This window comes from Spodoptera frugiperda, chromosome 4 (genome assembly GCF_023101765.2).
Source record: "Spodoptera frugiperda isolate SF20-4 chromosome 4, AGI-APGP_CSIRO_Sfru_2.0, whole genome shotgun sequence".
Classification (NCBI taxonomy): Eukaryota; Metazoa; Arthropoda; class Insecta; order Lepidoptera; family Noctuidae; genus Spodoptera; species Spodoptera frugiperda.
This window is the reverse complement of record NC_064215.1, coordinates 12,095,235-12,120,052: the sequence shown is the minus strand read 5'-3', so window position 1 is coordinate 12,120,052 and position 24,818 is coordinate 12,095,235. Positions and strand designations below refer to the sequence as shown.

At 36.5% G+C, this 24,818-nt stretch overlaps 7 protein-coding genes across 10 annotated transcripts; 3 read left to right on the top strand and 4 right to left on the bottom strand.

Moving 5' to 3' along the window:
- Nucleotides 1-49: 49 nt before the first annotated feature.
- Nucleotides 50-533, bottom strand: LOC118272914 (cytochrome c oxidase subunit 6B1). Its single transcript, XM_035589642.2, has 2 exons — nucleotides 365-533; nucleotides 50-263 (listed from the first exon to the last, which is right to left on the bottom strand). The coding sequence occupies exons 1-2, from the start codon at nucleotides 427-429 to the stop codon at nucleotides 98-100; spliced, it is 231 nt and encodes a 76-aa protein (XP_035445535.1). The 5' UTR covers nucleotides 430-533; the 3' UTR covers nucleotides 50-97.
- A 1,647-nt stretch (nucleotides 534-2,180) lies between these two features.
- On the bottom strand, nucleotides 2,181-4,760 carry LOC118272915 (oxysterol-binding protein-related protein 11). Of its 2 annotated transcripts, none has more exons than XM_035589643.2 (5): nucleotides 4,482-4,760; nucleotides 4,054-4,215; nucleotides 3,712-3,809; nucleotides 3,284-3,362; nucleotides 2,181-2,978 (listed from the first exon to the last, which is right to left on the bottom strand). In XM_035589643.2, the coding sequence occupies exons 1-5, from the start codon at nucleotides 4,665-4,667 to the stop codon at nucleotides 2,865-2,867; spliced, it is 639 nt and encodes a 212-aa protein (XP_035445536.1). In that variant the 5' UTR covers nucleotides 4,668-4,760; the 3' UTR covers nucleotides 2,181-2,864. The 2 variants fall into 2 exon arrangements, with proteins under 2 accessions (XP_035445536.1, XP_050563960.1); XM_050708003.1 differs by lacking the exon at nucleotides 4,482-4,760 and adding an exon at nucleotides 4,292-4,385.
- A 255-nt stretch (nucleotides 4,761-5,015) lies between these two features.
- LOC118272917 (aprataxin and PNK-like factor) lies at nucleotides 5,016-8,272 on the top strand. Of its 2 annotated transcripts, none has more exons than XM_035589644.2 (7): nucleotides 5,016-5,262; nucleotides 5,811-5,885; nucleotides 5,964-6,192; nucleotides 6,342-6,727; nucleotides 6,877-6,983; nucleotides 7,358-7,533; nucleotides 8,002-8,272. In XM_035589644.2, exons 1-7 carry the CDS (start codon nucleotides 5,170-5,172, stop codon nucleotides 8,223-8,225), a joined length of 1,290 nt encoding a protein of 429 aa, XP_035445537.2. In that variant the 5' UTR covers nucleotides 5,016-5,169; the 3' UTR covers nucleotides 8,226-8,272. The 2 variants fall into 2 exon arrangements, with proteins under 2 accessions (XP_035445537.2, XP_035445538.2); XM_035589645.2 differs by having other exon boundaries at nucleotides 5,018-5,262; nucleotides 7,773-8,272.
- Nucleotides 8,273-8,320: 48 nt separating this feature from the next.
- On the bottom strand, nucleotides 8,321-10,199 carry LOC118272920 (translin-associated protein X). The gene is made up of 4 exons (XM_035589649.2): nucleotides 10,010-10,199; nucleotides 9,639-9,870; nucleotides 9,086-9,501; nucleotides 8,321-8,774 (listed from the first exon to the last, which is right to left on the bottom strand). Exons 1-4 carry the CDS (start codon nucleotides 10,020-10,022, stop codon nucleotides 8,587-8,589), a joined length of 849 nt encoding a protein of 282 aa, XP_035445542.2. The 5' UTR covers nucleotides 10,023-10,199; the 3' UTR covers nucleotides 8,321-8,586.
- Nucleotides 10,200-10,363: 164 nt separating this feature from the next.
- LOC118272919 (actin-related protein 2/3 complex subunit 1A-B) lies at nucleotides 10,364-13,605 on the top strand. Its single transcript, XM_035589648.2, has 4 exons — nucleotides 10,364-10,654; nucleotides 10,752-10,844; nucleotides 10,927-11,009; nucleotides 12,125-13,605. Exons 3-4 carry the CDS (start codon nucleotides 10,937-10,939, stop codon nucleotides 13,174-13,176), a joined length of 1,125 nt encoding a protein of 374 aa, XP_035445541.2. The 5' UTR covers nucleotides 10,364-10,654; nucleotides 10,752-10,844; nucleotides 10,927-10,936; the 3' UTR covers nucleotides 13,177-13,605.
- On the bottom strand, nucleotides 13,184-21,672 carry LOC118272918 (brefeldin A-inhibited guanine nucleotide-exchange protein 1). Of its 2 annotated transcripts, none has more exons than XM_035589646.2 (3): nucleotides 21,300-21,672; nucleotides 14,602-19,490; nucleotides 13,184-13,832 (listed from the first exon to the last, which is right to left on the bottom strand). In XM_035589646.2, exons 1-3 carry the CDS (start codon nucleotides 21,421-21,423, stop codon nucleotides 13,692-13,694), a joined length of 5,154 nt encoding a protein of 1,717 aa, XP_035445539.2. In that variant the 5' UTR covers nucleotides 21,424-21,672; the 3' UTR covers nucleotides 13,184-13,691. The 2 variants fall into 2 exon arrangements, with proteins under 2 accessions (XP_035445539.2, XP_050549377.1); XM_050693420.1 differs by lacking the exon at nucleotides 21,300-21,672 and adding an exon at nucleotides 20,934-21,093.
- Nucleotides 21,673-22,118: 446 nt separating this feature from the next.
- On the top strand, nucleotides 22,119-24,545 carry LOC118272682 (mitotic checkpoint protein BUB3). Its single transcript, XM_035589316.2, has 4 exons — nucleotides 22,119-22,481; nucleotides 22,638-22,862; nucleotides 23,035-23,305; nucleotides 23,648-24,545. Exons 1-4 carry the CDS (start codon nucleotides 22,269-22,271, stop codon nucleotides 23,935-23,937), a joined length of 999 nt encoding a protein of 332 aa, XP_035445209.2. The 5' UTR covers nucleotides 22,119-22,268; the 3' UTR covers nucleotides 23,938-24,545.
- The last annotated feature ends 273 nt before the right edge of the window (nucleotides 24,546-24,818 follow it).

The following is a 24,818-nucleotide window of genomic DNA, read 5'->3' as shown; positions in this document are numbered from 1 at the left end:
CAGAACTAAGTTGCGCATTTATTTTCACTGTGAATAAAGCAGCAAAGAATCTTATTAGATTTAAAGTGTTTTATTCCAAGAAAACAATTATGTCGTTTTATAGTGGACCTGGGAATGCTCCTTTTTCTCTAAGTTCGTCCCAATGGGATATCCAAAAATTTGGGCAGATCGTCTCGAAATAACGCTTGAATATTCTGCAGTCATCAGCCTCACCTAGAAGTCTTTGGCACTTGTAAAAGTCGCAGTAATTGTCGTAACAGGCCCTGTAATGTTAGTACACTCGTAAATTAAATCAGTTTGAAAGAAATTTGATAAAATACTTTACCAATTAATTTTATGAAGGCAATAACTTGTTCCGACTTACTTGGTTTGATTTTGATTTGGATAGCGCGGGTCGATGCGCTGGGTTCTAAATTCTTGGTCACACATTTTGATTTATAAAAATAAACGCAAAAACGTGATTAGTAAATTGTAAAATGATTCGTTTTCACGAATTGACATAAAAAACTGGAACAAAAGACTACAAACAATCTATGAGACATTGATTTTAGATATTAAAACTCATCCTTTTTACCATAATAGGAAATAGAGTACGGTCAGGGGGCTAATGCCGGCATAGTTTTTTTTTTACTCACATTTGAGTCTCCGTATCGGATGAACGTGTTGATGTATGATCAATGATATGGTCTCATCGAAATGAGAATCTATTAAGCTTTGAAATGCCGGGACCTTTTTTAATTAAATTGTCGCCAGTGCCAGGATATTAACTGTTTTTTAAAATTTGAGCAGTAGACGGATTTTCCCTTCTAAAATCGGAAAAATCCGTCATAATCGAAGAATTTATTGAAATCTTTAATTGTTTTAATAAAATACGTATTTGTAATATACTTCTGTAAGTGACAATGAATTCTGTGTTTCACAATCTTTAAAATAACGTCTCGTTCTGGTTAAATACGTAAAAATCATTTTTAGGGGCTATTTCGGTATGTTTAAGCCAACAGGGGTGGTCAACATATTTTAGTGGAGCGTTATCATCTCATTTGTTAAATAGGTACTTGTTAAATAAGTACCGCTATTTACGAAAATTATGATTTTACTCCTTATACAACAGTACAAAACATTGGGTGATTCGATTTTTGAGTATACACTTATATACACATATACATTTAAAAACATCCCAAAGTAACATATTCTTGTAAAATAAACATATTAATGATGAAGACGGCGCAGATGAAGTAAACTAAACTTAAGATAAACGTACACAGAAAAATATGTAATCGTCTTGTTAAGGTCGTTTTAATTCACAAATCGTTTTAATTCAATCAAAAACTTAAAACCTATCAAAATCAAATGGTATTTTAAAACAATATTGTGGTGGCAATTATTCTGTAAATGTTACACACAAAAAAGATTTACGATCTCTGTAATGGGGCAAATTCGTCGTATGATGATTTTGCCCCATTCAAAATAGCCGTAATTATGCACTTAATCATTTCGAGGTTACAAATTTGTTACGTTAAATAATCTGATCATTGGTAGCGTTATCTTGCAAAGAAATACACTGAAGATAAAAAACGACCCTACACTATATATATTGAATTCATTCGACACTGTAAATAACATAATTTTAAACTTATCTTCAAAAATACAGGAGCGTAGGGCACTTGCATTTCACTTTAAAAACGTAAGTAAACTTTGTAGACTGTTTTACCCGTTTTTATAGCGCCTAACGCCAATCTGATGAATTTTATTTATAGTTAAAAGTAATGTTGTTTTACCGACCGTATTACAAACGCTGTAACTCGACTGTAAGGAGCGTTATTTCAAGTAGACGGTTACGCCCCATAGACGGAATATGCCACCCTGACCTTACATATTACACAAGTTAGGAATATTTTAAGTTGGCACAAAGCCAGAGTTCCAGTAATTTTTAACGAGTTGTATTCCAGGAATAACTCGTAAAGCCTGCTGCATTGCGGTGTTTTTAGGAACAGCAGCTAAGAAAACGGTATGAGTGATAAATAATGTTACGCTGACATTGTAGGTGCATAATGATAATAAAAGAAAAACATTCAGCCAACTGGCGACGTGGGTTACGTACACGGAGTGTTAAAATGCAGTGTATAGGCTAGCATCTATATAATTATCAATTAATATGGGATAAATTTAAACCAAACCTATGTATGATGAGAAGACTTTTATTTAGTAGCCACTACTACTAAGTTTTCCTAAAAAGTAGGTACAAATTAACCATATCTATTTATAAATAAAATAATAAAACATCTCTTGGATTAAAATTGAATTTACACCAAAGTGTAAATCTAAAATTACAATAGTTAAGAAAGATATCAACTATTTTTATTAGATAAAATATATTTACAATTTACATAACACCAATGGAGTACAATAACTATGAGGAAAACATTAGGATATGTCAACAATGCTTGTCTTTTTATTTTAAGCTATAAATTAAACATACAATGTGGGACAATACATAGTGCATCATGTATTGCAATTTACAGCTAACTTTACCATAAATATACTAACTTAAATAGCTGTTTTATGAGTCAGTACCCTTAGTATAAGTTTGCTTTACGTTTAAAGAAATCGAAACGAGAGCGCGTTCGGCGCTCTAATTGCTTGGTTTATTCAAGCCGGCGAATCAGAGCGCTCTACTAAGGGTACAGAAGTATTACACGAATGAAACCCCACATAGCTTACAACACTTTACTATAAGATCTTAATTAAAGCCTTGTCTATTAAGAAGACTTGTCAGCAACCATAATTATCACATAGTCCTTCATTTCACAGAACATGGAATGTATTAGCCCACAGTGTATCAACAATAGTATCAGCAGTCAGTACTAGTGGTGGTCATCTGAGTGTTTGCTGGAGACACTCACTGTGGTGTACTGTTGTTGTCTGTGGAGGATGCCAAGGCATTGGAGCAGGCACTGCATGCTGGCAGCTGAGGTAGCCTGAAAAAATTAACATTCAATAGATGAGGATAGTGGTACATTTAAAGTTTATGCACTACAACAAATATGTTCAATAAATTCTTACTTATTGGCAGACATGACAATAATACTATTTAGCTAAATAGGTTTGCAATTTTGTCTATCATATTTATTATTAAATAGATTTCAGCTTATATTTATCTTCAAAATCAGAATCTAAAAGTTATTCAAGAATAACACAAAGCCATTGACTGATAAATGCTATCACAAGTGGTTTAAAACAACAAAAGAAGTTAGTAAAGCCTTATTTTAATACAGCTACTTACTTTTAACAGTAATAAGTCAGGATCTGTGTGTGGGAATGGTGAGTCGGCTGATTCTATGCATCTTGCCAGAGCTGCATCACTGAGAAATTAAAAAAACACATTTCATAGTGCAAGAAATGATTGTCAATATTTTCTTTTGTCTTTATAAGTTCCTAATTTATCTTTAGGTATGGTTCTCCCACACTTATTACTTTTATCTGACTCTTCAATAGTTCTACCCAAGTTTGTTTTTGAGGGGGAAAATGATCCAGTCACTGCTTTCACCTTGGGAGAGGAGAGAGGAATTGTCAGTGTCTTACTGACTAAAAACCACCCTGTTCCTACTCCTGCTTCTCGATGTGGAGTCCCAGTAACAGCCCCGCTAGGCAGTCTGCATGGGTGTTTCTTATGTTGGTAGTAATTATTTTAAACTATTATGGTATAGTTACCTGAGTTCTGTTGCCTGTAACTGGTTCCTAGCAGAAGCCATGGCATCATGCACAGCCAGCTGCTCTCTGGGCTGCAGAGGAGGATTAGCACCCATAGCCTGAAAGACACAAGAGACCAATTAGTGGTAAATAATACATGCTTCTTAAAATAGGTTTTTGATCCAGTACAATAATTTTAATCTAAGATGTTACATAGTTAACTAGTATTTTGGATATAATATGAATACAAGTTGCTTTGTCTTTGACAACAGCAGTAAATGTCTAGTGACTGGTATACAAAGATTCAATAGATTAATTTTATTATAATAGTTATTAAAAACATTTTCAGTTTACAATCATTACCTTAGTGTGGATTTCAGCAATAGCTCTCAGACCATTGACCCATTCCTGCCTAGCTCTAGCATCAGTGGCCCTCAGCTTGAGCATATCTCCGGAAGCACAGTTGATGGTGAAGGTACGGGAGTCTTCATCACTTGGACATATCACGGCAGCAGCTAAATGTGCCTGTTAGCAAAAACCAACATCTTTACAGAACACTATTTGTTTTGAAACATCCAAGTAAAAAAATTTAGAAACTCACTTCAAAAACTTGAGCCTGTATTTGTGTACAAAATATTGCTACATTGATTAACATTGTCATGCTTGAAATAAAATCTGGTTCATGGATACTTAGGTACTAGAACTATCATTTTTTATGTAGGGTATTTAACGTAGTAGGTAGTAAAAATAAGTTAGTTTATGCATGTACAGTAAACACTGGAATGTCTTACCTCGCCCCTGGCTGGCTGTCCAGGCTGAATAGTATCTCCAGGTCCATCGAAAAGATAATAAGATAAAACTCCTGTTTCGGGATCTACTGCAAACCAGCGCTGCTGCCAGCCTTTTACAACATTCGTGTATTTGTATAACTGACCAGATAGTGGCCTATGAGCCCCTGTCACTGTATTTTTAATCATTTTGAAATTTGTTAAGCTAATATCGACAAAACTGAGTAAAACACTTCGATTATTTTCTTCTCAGAATTTTGACATTTATGAAAACTACGTTTAGTTAACTCACCAATACTCAGGATGAAAATAACATTACAGTTTTACATAATTTTGATAAATATCAATGATAGAAAATTTACAATTCAAAATGCATTTTTTTAGTAAATATTGTTACTTGAATCAGGTTTCTAGTTATAATTATTATTTCGAGGGATAAAGGTCTTGCAGTCTACGGTCTTGATGTTCTATATAGATGTTGTTTGTGAAATTGTGAAATTGTGACATGAAATGTCTAAAGTTATGTCAACGACTATGACTCAATGTCAATTCAAAAACGTCAACAGATCAACAGACATTGTGATTTGTGATCAGCGATAGCGAAAGATTATGTTATTGTTTAAAAGTTGGTGAATTGTAATTAATTCTACTAAGTATTACCTGTCCTACTCGTTGTTCTTCGGCTTTTACCATGATTTTCAAAGTAGTGCGGATTGATACAGATGATAATCAGAAAATAAAACTTCCGTTTGGTGTATTTCCGATTGGTCGGGGCCACTTTAAAGTAAGTTTTTTAATGAAATTACTAGTTTATACGTTACCATTCACACAATCGGTATAAAATCTACGGCTTGGTATACGTATTTTATGTGATAATTTATAAAATACCTTTAATTTTAGTGTTTTAGATGTAATAACATAAAGATACCGATAACCGAAAACCTTGAACTTTTACGAACAAGTTTGAGCTTGTATGTATAGTATTTATTTTTAAGATAATTTCTTACTTATCAATGTATTTCTTCTCGTTTATGTTTTTCGTGTTTGTTCCATATGAGTCATTGATTATTCATAACTATTTTGTTATTGGTTTTCCCTTTATTATAAAATACTAATATCTTGTGTCATGAAGTGTTACTGTATCTAAACTCCGCCCCAACATAAGGATATTCACTGACCAAATGATAGTATTTTTTTATACATAACATATACATTATATAAGGATATTATGACAATTTCCTGGATATTGAGATAATAATGAAATAGTTAAGTAAAATAATAAATCTATGATTTAGACAGCCCACTGATAAACTTCTATTCTTTTTGTTCCAGATTGATGAGGATAAAAGAATATCACGTAACCATGCTCAGCTCGAAGTGACAACAGATAAGCTCACCCTAAAATCAGTATGCAAATTAAAATTCCTGTATTTTTTTATTCATTCATAGCTATATAATTTAAAATTAATATTATTAAACTTTCAGTTACACAAAAATCCATGTTTCTACATTAAAGATGGCAAAGAAATACATATATTGAGACAGGATTGTTCCGTAGAACTCAGTCATGGTAACAAGTTCGGACTGCTACCAGAAGTATTCTGGTATGAAGTGCACAAGTTAACTGATGAAGATTCAAATGAAAGTAACGAAGATGATACTGTACTTGTACCAAATGGAGTTTCTGCAGATAACAATGATCGCACATCAACAAGTAAGTATATGGTAGTCAATAATACAATCTGAGTACTAAAAAATATCTTAATTATTCCTTTTATTAAAGTGTTAAGTTAATCAGGATAATCAAAACTGATATGTACTGTGTAAAAAAAAGAAAATTAATTACAATAAAATTGATTCCAGGTGAAGATGATGACCCTCAAGCTAACCAAATTACTTCTGAACCAAACAATACAGACACTAATGGACTATCACCACAAGTACCTTTAGTAGACAGTGCCATTACTCCAACTAAACGGAACAATACTTCTATGGATACTAGTCCTGTAGATGTTAAGAAAGTTAAAACTGAGCCAGTGGACAGTAGTGCTGTGACAACAGAACCCATGGACACAAGCAATATTCAGGTTGAGCCTACGGTACAAAACACAGATGCGACATCAGACAGCACTATTGTAAAAGTTGAGCCTACAGAAAGTACCACTGTCAAAAATGAACCCACAGATAATTCGGATGTAAAGGTTGACCCTGACACTGGAAATGCGGCAGGTCCGAGCGATGTTCAACCTGTAAGTATTAATTAATATTGTAGCAGTGTAAACTCTATATTTTTATTGTTGCCCCATCAGTTAATTGAAATTCTTTGACATGATTATTATACACATTATCTAATCACTAAAATAATTTGTTATCTTGAAGTAATATAATAATGTTCCAGGGCACTTCAAATAATGACCAAAGTGGTGATAATGCTGCACCATCGTCACCTGTAAAACCTACAGTGCGGTTACGAGAGAGATGCTTTTATGGAGCCAATTGTTATAGGTAAAGCACTTCTATTACAGATTGTAGATCTACATAATGTACCTATGTTTGAACTTGTATCATCTAATAAAGTTTACTCCCATTTCCCATACCCCATACCAACATGCGGTATTGCAGATCAGGCATGACTACAATAAGTACTTACTATACCATGAGAATAGTGTATAAAAATCATTGTTTCCTGTTTTAATAACTTTATTTTTAGTTCATATCAAGTGCAATTGTCGCTTATCTTAGTAGGTTTATCCTCATTGCCATAAATAATAGTATTCGAAATTAGTTTGTAGTATTATTAGTAACTACCTAATTGTGACTAAAATAAAATATTCATATATTCAATTAATTCGGATTTAAAACTTGTGTTCCTCTTGTAGACGCAACCCTCAGCATCGTGTGGACTTCTGTCACCCGAATGACTCAGACTGGGGCACCGGTGACCAGGGACCGTGTCCCTATGGCAGCGGCTGCAGGCGGCGCGACCCCAGACACTGGCAGCTGCACTCACACCCCGCGGGGACTGGCCCCCCCGCGCCCCGTCAACATCCGCCAGGTCCACAAACTTTTTATCATTTTAGGATTTTGATAACATTTACTGCCCGACTGGCGCAAATGAGAGCTCCCATATATCTAAATCCACCTCAGTCTTGAAAAACTAACACAACAATATAAATTACTGAGGCCCTCGCAATCGCATAATCCGCTTCTGTTACTATTTTTTTTTATTTGGCTCTCAAAGTTTATAATTTGATTTCTGTTTGTACTAATTCATAATTATTTTGCGTCCAACAGGTATGCGAAGAGTGGAACGTCACGGTAACATCTACTACATAAATGCACACACAGTTAACTTTTACGACGACCATTTTGAAACTGAAGATTCAGATGGGGACAGCGTCGATTACGATTATGAGTTTTGAAATATGAATGACTTTCAAAAATTATACAAATAAAACTTTAATTATGTTATATATTATGAGAAGAAATGTACTGTTTTTATAAGTGATATAATTTTAACCAGGTAAACAAAGGAAAAGGAGGCAAAGGAGAGTATCTTTAAGTGATGAAGACTCTCCTGTTGATAATCTCATAGTGGTAGGAAAGAGGACTCGGAAAACTGTAAATAGGCAAAGTTGGGGCGACTCTGACTCAGACGCAGCGGATCCGTATGGAACAGATGAATCCGATGAGTGGCAACCTCCCAGTGATGTACCAGACAGTGGAGATTACTCTCAAGATTTTTAGTTAAGTGTTATTTTTCCTCAATAAAATTTGTTATTTTTTCAACGAAACTTTCCTTGTTTTCTTCATTTGGGATTGGGAATGAAAATCCAAAGGTGTATTAATGAACTGTCTATTGAAGCTTATATCCTAATAATTAAACTCTAGACGCCAGACAACCAGGCATATTGCTTTGGAAAAGTTTAAAACATTAAAGATACAAAATGTGAATGACGTTAAAATGGAACCACTAGCTTAATTAAAGATTTTCTAATGTGGGATGTTAATGACAATTATGCATTAAGTTTCTAATACTTTTTTACTTAAATAGATCTGAATCAGGCTTTTCATTCAGTCTATAGACTAGTGCTATGTCTAGCATAGTCTAGTAGTATCCTTCATCGTCGGATAAGTTGATCGGTGGCTCCCACTCTGCAGGAGCGGCAGGTAGCAGTAGTGGTGCCGGCGTCTCTCCGCCGCGCACTTTAAGAGCATACACGGCCATCTCAACTTTGTTGACGTTGGCGCGAGTTGTCGGCAGCTTACGGACTAAGAGACGACTGCCTGTTATGCCTGAAATAAATTGGATACACTTAACTTTTAGCAGCTTTTTTCCTTTAGATAGACCATGCATTTTAATTATAGTTTTGAGCTATCAGTATTAGATCATCCTATAGGAAAAGTAGAGGAGGAAGGGGAAGACCTTTGTCCAATAGTCAACATCTTCTGGCTGTTGATAATGTTGAATTACAATATTAATAAATAGAATGCTACTCTTTAATTTTGGTACACATGATTTTTGATTACAACATTAGTTTAAGGCTGGGCTAATTTCCAGGACCTTTTTTTATATTAGAAGGCAAATAATACATTTGATGTCTTACCCAAGTATCCAGTATACAAATGCCTGACAACTTGACAAGCTTGGAAGCATTCCTCACTGTCTCCACTGGATATGCTGTTGATAGCCTTCCTCATCAGCTCTCCAGTCAGATCAGCAAGACCTAGCATGTAATCAGACTCGGGTAACATTGTTACTAGAGACCTCTGATTGTCATCATCTGTGATATCATACTCCAATTCCTTTTGCACTTCTGGGTAAGTAATGATCCTTTTTTCAGCCATCAGAGACAGCAAAGTCCTTGCCTCTATGAATTCCTGGAACCCGGCAGTGACAGCCCTGCCATGTAAGTGAGCTGGACTGTTCTCCAACTCCAAGCCAATACTCTTAATAGGTCCATTGATCAGTTTTTGTACACGATCCTTGGCTTCAGTAAGAGTATTTTCAGATGATTCTTTTCTGAATGAAAAATAATCTAAGTTTGATTAGTTAGTTAAATAATGTAAATAAGACCTAAGATATACAACAATCTTATTAATAAACCAAAGTGCTTTCCTATTTTATACATTAGCGTAGTTCATACATAATGTACTTACGTTATAGGAGAATGCAATAAGAAAATTATTCTTTTGCTTTCAATAGTGACGTCACGCGAGAGTTTGACGAGCCGCTCGTGCCTGTCCTGACGTTCATTTAACTTGCGAGCAGCATCTTTGAATATCGCAAGCACGGGGCTGTCTGCCGGCAGAGAAGTAGCCGTCTCTCGCGCGACAGAGGCTAGCGTGTGGGTCTGATTAGAACCTTTGCGATTTCCGCGGTAATGTTTTCCTGGGGACAACAAACAGTTTAATTACAAGAAACGATTTCTTAAAAGAGCATTTACATTTACGAATCAAATGCAAAATATGTAAATTTTTAATCAATACTGTACTTTTTGGCTTTCATTCCATACAAAAAAGTTACAAACCTGGTGGTGGCATTCTTAATATTTGTAGTGGAGTAGAAAATGAATGTTGTTTACTTTCGTAAAGCCTTTTTACCGCTAATAATTACGATAAAATAATAACATGTGCGGTCATTTGCTGCCGTGTTCCAATATTTTTATTTATATTTTGCTGTCATTGTCCCTTTTGGCAGTAACTGTCAAGCAGGTGTCAATTTTAGATTAACTATCTGTGCAATTTATCAAGAAGTTCTATTGTATCTCGCCTGATGGTAAGTGATGATGCCGCCTACTACGATGAAGCACCTCTGCCCATATGCAACCTATTCTCTCGGGCTTTGAAAACACTCAGGTTATACCCATCAGGATACACAGACATTCACATTTCACATCATAGCAGAAAGAGATAGAATCATGATGTGGAAAAATAAGATTTATATTTTGATGACGAATAATCATATTCGTTTTCCTAGTTAATAAAAACGTATTGAAACTACACATTTGGCAAAAAAGCATTGTGTGTGTGTGTGCGAGAGTTTCAGTCTCAGATGGATTGCTCCGAGTTTCTGACAGTGACATGTGACATTGACATTATGACAGCATCATTTCATTCATTGAATGAATTCGTATTCGATTCGTGGTTCGTGTGAAATTTTCGAAAGGAAATAGGTAAATAGATGTAGAAATTCAAGAAACTAAGTGAAATAGGCATTGTGATAATTGGTAACGTTTTGACGCAGAATATAAAACATGTGTACATTTACAGGAATTCGTGTCGACTGCCCAGAGTCCGCGAATTTCCGCTTATCAACTGATATCGTTGGGTGTGACCGATTTCCCGTTTGCTTTGGAATTCCAGGTAAAAATCGTACATGGAACATGTATTTGTTAATTCTACAACATTAACAGGAATTAAAATATAATTTTTATTGTTTGTACAGCTCACGAAAGATGTCTCAAACTCTTACATTCGGTGACTCATGTGCACCGGTGACTTGTCATGCATGGAACAAGGATAGAACTCGTAAGTAATCTCTATAGCTCTCAATATAATTCACGCCCAGTTTATTACCCTTTAGAAAAATTATATTTATAGTAGTTATAACCACAATCAATCATTTAGTCCGAGGCACTCTCTTAGGGAATTATTTAAAGAAATTAATATATTGACTGTTCCTTCTCAATACATTTATGAAAATGTAGTGTATGCTCACAAAAACATTAATTTATTCAAAAAGTATTGTGATATACATAATATAAACACTAGAAATAAAAACAAATATATTGTTCCCACTACTACACTTAAGAAAATAAGTGGTTCGTTCAGATGTCAATGCATACGCTTTTACAATAAAATTCCCAGCGATATTCAAAGTTTGAGCCTGAATAAATTTAAAAATGTTATTAAAGAAAAACTGTATAGTAAAGCTTTTTATAAAATTAAAGACTACTTAGATGATAGTCAGGCTTGGGAGTGAGCCGCTATAATGTCCACACAGGTCATGTTGACATGTTTGTAACACAAGTTACATTTTTATACAATTTGACATGATATACATTAATATCATTCGATATTTTTTTGTTTTCACATATTATTTTTAAAATTGTTAGTTTGAGGACCGTGCGAGAGTTTGCCTAGTCATTTCACTTTTAGTTAATTATATTCTGACAGTGTGAGCATTTGTGTGGCCTACCCAAATGTTCTTTTGGTAGGTATTGTTCGTCGGATCATTCAGCAACAGCCGTCAGCTGAGCTCATTGTAAACTGACACATGCGTGCTGCCATCTGAACAGGTCCGCTCAAACTGCTGTGGTTCTTTCCTCAAAAGACCACTACAGAATAAACTTGCACGGTTCTCCGACATCTTTAATTGATTTTGTCTGGACTTTAAAAGAGACTATGACCTCTGAGTTTGTTTCGGCATTTCTTCTCAGAGTAGTCGGATAGGAAATGCCGGCCTCATCTAGCTATTTGAAATATTGACGTGTAAAAGTGTTATTTTATAATCTATTTACAGAAATAAATATCATTTATCATTTTATCATTTATCATTTATGGTCATGTTATATTTAGTTCTCTAGACCCCCCAGACTGTTTAGAAAGATCTGTAAATGACTGTCCTAATTTTCATGTTACAGAAATAGCATTCTCTCCAAACAACAATGAAGTCCATATCTATCAAAAGGAAGGAAATGATTGGAAGCAAACCAACAACCTGGTGGAGCATGACTTGAAGGTGATGGGCATTGACTGGGCGCCAAACACCAACCGCATTGTCACCTGCTCTGTTGACCGCAATGCTTACGTCTGGACCCAGGGAGACGATGGCAAGTGGACTACAACACTTGTCCTTCTCCGTATCAACCGTGCTGCCACCTGTGTCAAATGGTCACCCATGGAGAACAAGTTTGCTGTTGGTTCTGGAGCCAGGTTAATCTCCATCTGTTATTTTGAAAAAGAAAACAATTGGTGGGTGTCCAAGCATATCAAGAAGCCAATACGCTCAACTGTGACCAGCATTGACTGGCACCCAAACAACATACTGTTGGTTGCTGGCTCAGCTGACTTCAAAGTAAGGGTTTACTCTGCATACATCAAGGATATTGAAGATCAACCTGGACCAAATGTTTGGGGCACCAAGCTTCCTTTGGGACAAATGTTGGCTGAATTCCCCAACTCACCCAATGGTGGTGGATGGGTGCACAGTGTGTCTTTCTCAGCAGATGGGAATAAAGTTGCATGGGTGGGACATGATAGCTCCATAAATGTAGCTGATGCTACTCAAGGGAAAGCTATCATAAAATTGAAGACTGAGTACCTGCCTTTCCTGGGATGCAGTTGGGTAACCAACAACTCCCTGGTTGTGGCAGGACATAGCTGCATTCCTCTAATGTATTGCCATGAAGGTGATCAGATTAAGTTTGTTGCCAAGTTGGATAATACTCAGAGAAAGGAGTCTGGTGGACTGTCTGCCATGAAGAAGTTCCAGTCTCTGGATCGCCAAGCACGCATTGAAACCAATGATACTCTCCTGGATTCTATTCACCAGAACGCTATCACTTCCATCCGCATTTTCGAGGGCACTAAGGCTAACACTCACAAGTTTAGCACCACTGGACTGGATGGACAGTTGGTCATCTGGGACTTGGACTCCTTGGAGAGGTCCATTGAGGGACTGAAGATTGTTTAAATCAGACTTCTGTTAAATTTATGATTTTTATTTTAAGGAATAATAATATAATAATCAGTTTGCGTGCGAGTTCTGAAGTCACTCCAAGAAAAATGATAAAACATGGAAAGCAGTGAGAAAGTAAAAGTTCACAATCACAGTCTGATCAGTCTAGCTAGAAGGAATACCAAGCAATAGTAGCAGTGAGTGAATTCAGCTCCCCAGACAGTAAAAACTTTCAAATATACAGAATAAACTATTATAATTTATAGATACAACTTCTATGCTTTTATAATATACAATTTAAAAATTTAACTTGATAATCAAATCAATAATTTATAATATAAATTAGAAATAAGACTACTACACCCTATAAAATATGATAGATCACTTTTAATACTACTGAAGTACTGATTGCTGTCAATATTACATTAAATTTTAAGGAATCAACCGAAGTATTATTTTTAACATTAACATCAAAGTCATACTTTATCCTAGAGAACTATAAGGCCATATTGTTTGTTAACATTGTGTCGTTATTGGGCGTTGGTGACGATGTTGAAGACGGGCCCGATGCGTATGAACACTCGGCGGAGCACCGACCGCAGCTCGGGCTTCAGGTCGAAGCACGTGATCTCACACAGCAGCGGGTAGTAGCTGGACACGTGAGCCGCAAACTGAAACACGACGACAACTTACTATTTGCATACCGACACAACTATATGTACCTACGCCTACATGTGATGATCTCATTTATGAATACAGATTATCAAACTAAATTGGCTTGCTGTCTACATAATAACTAATCCGTGTTAAGTTGTGTACAGCTTTACTAGCGAGATAATCGCACACTAAATAAGATTTTTGTCTTTAGAAATGTGCGATTAGCAAAGCATTGAGAAAATAAATAGGTACCTATTGCTTTATAACAAGTCCATGTTGATTCACGTGTAATATAATTTATTAGCAGAGTAATTGTGCTCTACAAATTAACATTGACTTTGTAGTGACGAGGTAAAACCTTTACTCAGGTATTTGCACAACTTGTATTATTGCTATAAGTTATGCTGTTGCTTATCAAACAGCAATAACAGCGTATCGATGTCAACATGTAGGTGAAGTGAAGAGGTACATTATTCTAAATAATGCGTGTATGTCTAATAAAAGCGGGTATAGTTCGTAGAGTTTTATGAAATTGATTCCAATAATTATCAATGAATGAGTATTAAATACTTGGCTACTTATTCATTTCTAAATAGGTAAACACGTCGTAATATGACTACCGTATAAAAAAGGATAGATCAAATTTTAAATCCGTATACGACGCATACCTTCTATCATTATCATAACGATAACTGATAGCATCTACAATCTAATTCCATTATTGTTTCGATAAAGTGTAACTGAGTACATATTATGTACAATTTTCCACTAATTTGTACTTACTCTTTCGTCAGGCATCTTCAGTATTCTTGTGAGAATCAACAGCAGTATGGACGTCCATGCGTCTCTGTGTGCTTCGCTCGTCACCCCAGCAAAGTATTCTAAAGCTTCGCAACAAATGGTGATGAGACTCTTCTGTACCGCAGGCCAGTGGTCCCGCCGCGTCTCATCACTGTACATCTTGAACAGTATCCGCAGCACGCACGCCAACGACTGCGTCTCTTGTTTCAACATGTTCGGCTTCACCGAACCCTTGAAATTAGCTTTCCACAACACATTCCTTTGCGTGTTATTAGTGTTAAATGTTTTAGCAAAGCGATGACTGCACATGAGGCATTCTACTAGTCGGAGTAGATGTGGCGAACTAAGCAATCTATACATTCCCTGTTCTTCACGCTGACATTCCTGCTCGGTGCCGGGAGTGCCGCCAGTCAGCTCTGCGGCCGCTAGCGCCAGTGTCTCGGCGTCTTCCTTCCGCGACGTGGCGGGGTAGAAGACGATGTTATCGATCGTTTGTATCAGCTCCAACTGTACGACGCATTTGATGAGGAGGCTGTTGAATACTCGGTTGGATGACTTGATTTCGTCCCCTCCCTGGGGTTTCTTTAAGATGCCATGTCGGACTTGAGGCTGGTCGCTCTCGTCGTTGTCATCAGGTTTCCAGGTCAGCAATGTGGTGGGCAGCGTGCTGTTAAAGATGTCCAACATTATCTGACATGTTTTGCTCCAAGTATCCTCGTTGAACTTTGTTCCGTTGGATATGACTAGATTCTCCAAGCAGTTGGTGCCGGAGCGTGCGAGCTGTTCATTGTCCTGCTGCACGCACCAGTGCAGCTGCGCGTACAGTTGCTCTAACAATAGAGAACCGAGAATGTCAAAGTATTGCGTGAAGACGTCGACGATGGCGTACAACGCATGGTTGCAGGTTGTAGTCATCCACTCGTTCTTCTCCAACTGATGCTCGGGTAGCTTCATATTGTCAAAGATTCTGAATAATATATTAAATAGGTCTCTCCACCAATGTGGACGGAATGATTCACCATGAGTTTTAATAATCTCAAACAGGACCGTGAGTCCTCGTGTGCGTACGTCGAGCTTGCAGCGACTGACGACACACGATAACGAAAAGAGCAGTGGAAACCACCCTCTTAACCATACTCTGTCGACTTCTGGAGCGCCCGGCTCGCCTTCAAGCCCCGCGTGCTCCGCGAACAGCTGCGGTGACGCGCCCACTGCGGTCGCACAAGACCTCACCAGTCTTATGGCCTCCATTGAAGTGTCGGGGAACTTTGCATTACATGCAAATTCTGATAGGCATTTCACTGCATCTTGGAAGGAGTCTATCATCGCTGGGAATTGTTTTTCATATAACTCATTTATAATTTTGCCGGTAGTCTGGAATGCTAAGTCAACAATTGCTTCATCTTGATCGCTTGCAGCAAGATGGAATACCGAGAATATATTTTTCCAACCGGATTTTATATTGGATGCTTGAGAGTTTACCATCTGTGCGATACAACGAACTACCATATCTCTTATAGTAGGAGAGCTATTTTTCTTCATGATGTGCTCAAACGGTCTCAAGAAGTCCTTTTGGAATTTGAAATTGGCGAACTCTCCTTTTTCGATAAACTTCATTGATAGTTGTCTCAAGGAATCCACTGCGAAGAATGCTATATCTTCGTTACTGCTGCAACCCACTTTGTTGAAATGATCACCCAGCACTTGCCATATTCGAGACCACTGCAGCCTGATACGACCCATGTTGTAGTACGAAATTTCGACTATCTTCTGCAGTGAAAACATTCGAGGATTAGTCGGATGGCTCAGCTCATCCAAAGACACTTGACATAACGCTTTGACGAAGTCTACAATGGCATCACCATCAAGTCTTGTGGATCCTGTGAATATTCTATCTACTGCTACGACTACACTTTGAGAGCTTGTCTCTCCGATGTGTTCTTTGACGCTAGGATCTAATGACATTAGACTAAACTTCAATGAATCTGGTTGAGGTTTTATGCCAGATCCTGATAGGAACTGCGGCCGCACTCCAGTTCCTATAAGTTGTGCCAGTTCTAACTGAGAAATGCATTTAACGACATCCAACCAACTCGTTCCCAAGTAGTTACCATCAGTATGTGCGACAGTAATCAACGTCTTTATGGTATCAATGTTCTTAGCCTTCATTTCTGTGATAGGCGAGTTAGCTGTGAGTAGAGTGAAGCGCGCAAGAGCCTGTACGTATGCGTCTCTTTCAAGTGACATGTGGAAAATGCACGCAATGCGGATGGCGCACCTAATACCGTCTAAGCAAAGTGATGCGATTTCAGGATCATCACAGTCTTGCAATCCCACTGAGAACGCAGCAAGGAAGGGCGTCCAAGCCATTTTAAACATAGGACGAACGTGTTCGACGTGCTTGGCGGTCGTGAATGGAGTTTGAACATGTGACACAGATTCCATTAAGTTCTTCGCAGCTGTCGATATTAAGTCCATCTCCATGTTCCAAATTAGCTTTCGCTTTTTCTCGTTGGCGATCATATGTTTTCCTGGTTTAGAAGAACTCTTCATCTTGATCTCGTGACCGGCGATTTCATCGTATATCTGTGACAAATATTCACGTGGAAGGTCATTGTTGTCACTTATGCCACTATTCATCTTGATATATTGTTCTTTTGTCATTTTATTCTTAACTTGAGGCGAATGTAAATCTGTTGTGAGCATTATTATGGAAAACGCTAGTACGTAAACAGTATCCGCGCTCGTGAATAATGTGTTGTTCGGATTGCATTCACAGTAGCGTGACGCAAACTTCTCCATTAATCTGTCAATCTTTTGGGCCTCACCAGGAAGTCTGAATCCTTCTAAGAAATAACGTAACGCAGCAACAATATCCATGTTAGCGAAATTCATTGAATCTACGTAAGAGTACATAACTTCCCTAGAATGATCCTCGTTCTCGCCCAAATACTCGCCAATAAATGTTTTATCAAGTCTTTCGTCCGTTAATAGCCATTCAGCGACGTCTTTAGTCGACGCACCCAAGAGCCCTTGCTCTTGTAAGAAAGCAATTCCACGTTTTGGTTTCCTGTTGAATAAATCAATTCCTGTTTCCCAAACTTCCTTCTGTTGTTTCAATACTTCAAATTGTTCTGGAGAATCTAATGTCTCTCTGTTACCAATATTGCTGGACCCTGTTGAGACTAGACTTAGACTAGATCCTCCGTGAGATTTCATACTGTGGTGGTCATGATCTTCTTTTGCTGTTCTTTCTCCCAAAGTAGTTTGAAGGTTAGGATTTATATAAAGTTCTTTACTCCATTCTACCATACATTTTAATATGGACACTAGACATTCGAGTCCACGAATACGCATGGATTTCTCCTGATTAGGCGTAGCGCCTAATTCGAGAGCTTGCCTTCCTTGGGCGATCTTAGAAACATCATTTACCAAGCGTTGGAATAAATTAGCTGCTGATAAATCACAATCATAGTTGACATAGATGTCAACGACGCTTTGTGCGTCTCCACAGATTCTGGTCAGTGCTTGTATGACCATCCATTTGTGCTCGAAGGACGAGCTTGATGTCTCCAAAATGTTCATAAAGATTTCTTTGAAGAAAACTTCAATTTGCTTCTTTAGATGTACCTTGAAGTTTTGTAATAGAGCTAAGAAGATAGCTAAGGAGAGTTCAAATACTTCTGGAACTGAACTGACGCCATTCTTTGAAAGAGCCACGCAAAGATATTGCTTGATGGCTGTAATGAACATCTCATTGTTCCTGAATACTGGACCAGCATTTTGTAAGATAGATAATAGAAGATGAAGAGAAAGAATTTTAGATCTTAACTCATGTGACTTAGGGTCTGGAGTTCCCTCAGGTAGGGGCTTCATTGAAAGTTTGCATAGAGCTCTAAATACTAGGAAAGCGTCCTTCTGTAACACATGCGTGAATTTTGCTGTTACTGAGTTGTCATTTTCTGATGCAACATCCACACTTTCTTGTGATGGTATCCTTGTCATAGTGTTTTCGGTCGGCACCTGTCCATTGCTTTCTTGTGACACACTCCCACTATCTTGTGAATCAGACGGGTTTTCATTGTTATCAGGTGTATTAGTCACATCTTCTTCAGATGATTTTTTAGACGCAATACTTATGGCATTATCTATAACTGAATCTACAATTTGTTTAGCAATAATTTTAGCTTCTAATACTTCATCGATTTCCTCGTGTGGTGTCTCTTCTCCTTCTTTTACTTCTTCATTCCCATTGGTAGGTGTTTCTTCAGAGACAACATTGCCATTAGGGATTTTGTGTGGTATTTCTGTTACAGCATGGTTATTACCATTGTCATTCGTTTCGGATTCTAGGGCCTGATTCTCCATTTTCGTGAATATAACGTTAAGCATCTGTGTTAAGGTTGCTCTCGCTGTGGTTTGATTGATGAGGTTTTTACTCGCAAGGTAGATGTTGTAACATGTTCTGACAGCGAGGAGTACTGTGCCTTCGTGAACTTCGACATGTTGACTTGTGATTACTGTTAGTAGAGCTTTTATTATTTGCAGTTGGACTCCCTCATCTGTTTGTGGTCCTGTGAAACAGCTGCAGATAGTTTCCACAATTCTGTCAATTAGGAGTTTCCTTGGAGTTGTCGAGTCTGGAATGTTACCAGTGAGATGCCCATAAGCTATAAGTTTTTGCAGGCAGTCCAAAGCTGTGACAACTATCCTGGATGCTTTACTCTGGCACGCCAATTCAAATGGCAAGAAATATTTCTCTGCAGTAATAATGTTTGAAGCATCATTTTTGGGTAGTGGTAGAGTCCCTGATGTAGGACTTTCTGACGATTCAGGCTGTCCTCCATTTTTCAATTCAGTTTTGATTTCCTCTGTAAACAAAAACAAAGTTATTGAATAAGTAACACAGCTAAAACGATAACAATATTCAGATTAAAATAAAAACATTTATTGACAAGTTCTTATCAGAAACTGAAACAGGCTATGTCCCTAATTTTTTGACTGATAATAATTTTAGATGTGTAACAGGATAAGCAAATGGTTTGTTCAAATATTCACTTCAACACAAATTATAACAATAATTATGTTAGTGAATAAAACAGCACAGATGAATAAATATATTGGAGCATTATTAATATGTAAAGGACCTTCACAATATTGACCTCTAAAACATGCCTCCATATATAGACAATACAACCTCCTTGTTAGCGTTGAGGTTGCAAGCATTGAGTAATTGGATTGAAGTATTTTAGCATTAAATAGAAAAGGTAAGAGAGCAACATTTTAAGTTAAAATATAAAAAAACTTAATATGTTTAACTTCAGTGTGGAGATATAACAAAACTTGTTTGGCTTCCTCAAAGTATATGGAAAGTTTTCAACATTTTAATCTTTTAGTCAAGTGAAAGAAAATATGATTATAATAATGTGTGTACTGAATACAATTCTGTATTATCTCTGAGATGCTATCTTAACAGGAAAATGTTAGGAAAAATCTCTCAAGTTTCAGAAATATAAGAAAATTTTATTTATATTTTCCTTGATGACTGAATCAGAGATATATTTTGTAATGTTGAGTTTTTATACATTGAAAACGAAATATACGGAAATGTCCATAATAATAGACATAATCAAATTTAAAATCAAAAGGAAAACTGAAACAAATACTCTGGTTAATTAATTATTATGTATGTGTGTGTCAGTAACAATTTTTCTTTCATATTTCTTCAATGATACTAGTAATTATAAGCAATAATAAAATTGCATATAACACTAAAATTGCTAACAATATTCCTATAAAACAATGCACTAAAGAACCAAATAATTGCAATACAATGTATACTGTTATATAAGCTCGATTAACATAAATTTTAATGGCGCTGTTTCCTACTAGCTATAGACTTAAAATATAAATGAAGCCATGCATGTTTGGTGTGTATATACATAATATAGTACTTACAATCCTACCGTAGCACAATACCATAGTACACAGGAAGTGTGAATGCATACTAAGTGTGTTATTGAATGGCACACAGAATAGGCAACTAGGATATAAGTACTTAAGTACTATTGTTATTTCTAACACACACACTATATATTATTTTAGTATTGATCTGCTATTTTTAGATTTCGTTAGGATTCCTATGGTGCCTACACTGAGATTATAAGTTTTGGTTGTAGTAAACATTTGAAATGAACAATCAAATCGATACATGATACATTTTAACTATATTGTTATAGTTGTATGTTGTTATCACAAGTAGGTATGATGTAATGTATGTACTTATAAGACTTCACACCAACACTTAAGCTCACCCAACATTAGTAACAGGTATTTGTTAGTGAACATTGTTCATATTTTATACTATACACAAGCATACTGGGTCAACTACAAATTATACACATTATTGGTTTCACACACACCACCGACATTCGATCCACTGCCTACCTCGACTCGATACTGTGACGAAAACACTTCACAAGAATCTATGATAACGTAAAGTAGGTTTCGACTTTTAAAACCAAGGTCAATACATTCACTATCTAATAAATTATCAATAACAATAAAACTATCGCATCGGACATCCTAACTTAATTAGTGACAGGTGATAAATACATGTATTATATGAAATATAGAACATATTATGTTATCCCAAAGCTGGAAATGTCAGCAGGTCTTACCTAAAGCGACTTCGCACGACTTTTTCAATTGGCTGTGGTAGGACCTTTTTATGTCCTTATCAGCCAATATCTTTTCTAAAGCTCTGACTATAAACATTTCTTTAGTTTTCAAGTTGGTTTGCATCGTTATTTCATAAGTTGATCACTCCATTCGTTCCTTTCGGAACCGACTTAGTTGCACGGTGGTTTTATATTCATTTATATTACTTAATGAGGCACTGTTATATTGTTATCGTATTATTGTGTACTCGTATTGATGTAGCACAAATAGAACATCACAAAACTTTATGGAACTATGGATTTTTGTGAAATCATTTCTGCGAGACGGAGATTTCTTTCTACGATTCACACCTCATCACAAACATGTCAATTATAAAGCTGCGTTCATAAATATCACTATTGTGCCTAATACAGAATTATATGAGGTTTTTAATTAAAATCAATTTGATACTTTTTAAGGTAAGGTAAGGCTTTTTTTAAACAAAATATTAAATCAGAAGAAATATTTACTTTGGGTCTTTTAGGTAATTTTGTTATGATATTCAATGATAATATATTGTTATTTTGATGCGTTCATATTTAATGGTATCCATTCCATAGTTTTTAGGTATTGTACAATTTGATAAAGTCAATCAATACAAAAAATTAAGGATTTTTTAAAGAAAAAAGTAGTTTTGTCAATTACCATGTAATTAATAAACTCAGTTACTAAATTAAATAAGTTTTATTTTATTTTTTGATTCCATCACGTTTAGTTTTACCTCGAATATTGTGTGTAATGTCAAACTGACAAAGCAACTCGCAGACTCGTAGTCAATTGTCATTTTTAATCTGCTTTGTCGCTGACGGCAGGAGTCCTTTGCGGTTAACCCGCTATATTTTCGTTAACACAGTGTTATTCTTCATAAAAGAAGATCACCTTTTATTTTATTTTGTTATTCTAAATTAGCCAACAAAATTGCTTCCACAATGACAGTGACGCGGGTGGCGGAGTCCCGCACCGAGTTTAAATTAAAGAGCTTACCAGACGATGCTATATCGAGCGTTAAATTTGCTCCAAAATCCAATCAATTCTTGCTGGTGTCCTCATGGGACTGTTCTGTGAGGCTGTACGATGTCACATCGAATACGGAGCGTCATAAATACAACCATGAACTGCCCGTCCTGGACGTCTGTTTTCGGGTAAGTGTTCAGTTGTTTTCATTAGTTTGGTTACTAGGTAGTGTCGAAACAGTAGTTGTAATTAATTAAAACACTGATAGTTACGTGTTTCCAGGTATTATTGTAATTGGAATGGTTTTACAAGTGAATAATAGGTACTATGTTTGTTTATTCCAGGATGCTGTTCATACATACAGCGGTGGGTTAGATCAGACTCTTAAAATGTATGATTTGAATGCAAGTATGGAAACTATACTGGGGGAACATAAAGGTGCAATCCGATGTGTGGAGTTTGCATCCGAAGTGAATGCCGTCCTCACTGGTAGTTGGGACGGCACTGTCAAAATGTGGGACAGCCGTGTGCCCAACTGCGTTGGAACTTATAACCAGGGAAATGAGAGGGTAAGTTATAAAATAATATCCTCATTTGAATGAAAAAGTTTTAAGTTTTACACAAGAAAAGAAATAATTTTAGTTCCAGTAGCAAAACTATTAAATTCTCTACTGTTGTTTGATTTTATCTTTTGCAAGTTAAAATAACAAGGTATTAAATTATTTATAAACCTTCTTCCAGGTATACACAATGAGTATAGTGGGCGAGAAGTTTGTAGTTGGCACATCTGGTCGCAAAATCTTTGTATGGGACGTAAGGAACATGGGACACGTAAACCAAAGACGGGAATCCTCCCTTAAGTACCAGACAAGGTGTATCCGAGTGTTCCCTAACAAGCAGGGTTACGTCCTGAGCTCCATTGAGGGTAGGGTAGCCGTGGAGTATCTGGACAGTAATCCTGAGGTTCAAAAGAAGAAATATGCATTCAAGTGTCATCGGATCAAGGATGGCGGTAAATATTATTGATTTATATTCCTCCTACTTACTGAAATCCTATGAGATTTTGTGTACAGTATGATTCGCGTTTTCACTATTCGCGGATTGAAAAATTGCGACCCAATTCCCATATTCGCGGTCTAAAATTTCTTTATTCGCGGATCGATTTTGTATTTAAGTAAATATTGAATCTCTTCAATCTAAATCTTAATTTCATCTCAATCCTTTAAGCTGTTTTTATGTGAAGTAAGTAACAAACAAATACATAGTTTCGCATTTATATTATGGTAGGATGTAAATAACATACAACTAGCTAGTTTTCAAATAGTAATAAAATCAAAAATGTTGTTCCTTACAGGTCTAGAAAAAATCTACCCAGTGAATGCAATCAGCTTCCATTCTGTGTACAATACATTTGCAACTGGCGGCTCAGATGGTTACGTCAACATCTGGGACGGTTTCAACAAGAAGAGGCTGTGTCAATTCCATAGATACAACACGGCCGTCTCATCTCTAAGCTTCTCCCACGATGGATCCGCACTAGCCATTGCTTGTTCCCAGCTTGATGAAACACAAATAGAGGACCCGAAACCAGAAGATACTATCTACATTCGATACGTAACAGACCAAGAAACTAAACCGAAATGAGAAGTGGACTATGCCCGGCTGACATCGTACTAAATGGCTGTATCCAGACAGTGTAGCTTAAGATACGGGTGAAATTGGACTCCTGAACACTGACTGACGATTTCAACGAATGATTCATTTCCATGTTGAGGAGCAAGACATTTCAAGATTGTTGTGGTGTTGTGAAATTTTTCCCTCTATCCTTAGGATTCCAATTGCCCCAATTTGTTAGCGCTTTCGCACACAAATCATGGTATTCTTAAGACAATTGATTATCATAATGACAATAAACATCTGATACGGTACTATGTTGTGTGCGAAAGGGTTTATTCGCTTATTAGATGTTGAGACTTTAATAAATTGCATCATAGGCTTGTCATTGTTATTTAGCGCTTGTTCGAATGAATTGCATGTTTTATAATAATGTGTTCAATCCTGTGTACCTAAGAAACCAGAATGTCTAGTAATAGTGTTGGTTTTGTAAATAGCATATTTGTTCAATGAAGTACTGGATATAAAGCCATTTACCGCTCAGCCGGGTAACAAGATCTTTTGTGAATATACTTCACAGTTCAATTAGAATAAATTTTAGTTGTAAGTGAATAATAAAAAATAATTAAGTTTTAATACAGCGTTGTTTCATTCTCTTATTATTTCAGTACTTATACGCCAAAGGGTGTGACGTTTTATAAGCCGTTGCGTGTTGTTAGCTTATCGGCATTCAACACCTCCAATTAAGATCATATCTCAAGGAAAAACGAAAAAAATAACATGATTTGGATTTACAATACAATGTTTTTACCTTTTTTTCTGTACGCTTACAAACGATTTTCCTTTTGTAACGGAGCGCCTGAATAAAAAATAAAAGCAGCACTTCTCATATCCACTGTTTGCATTGAGTC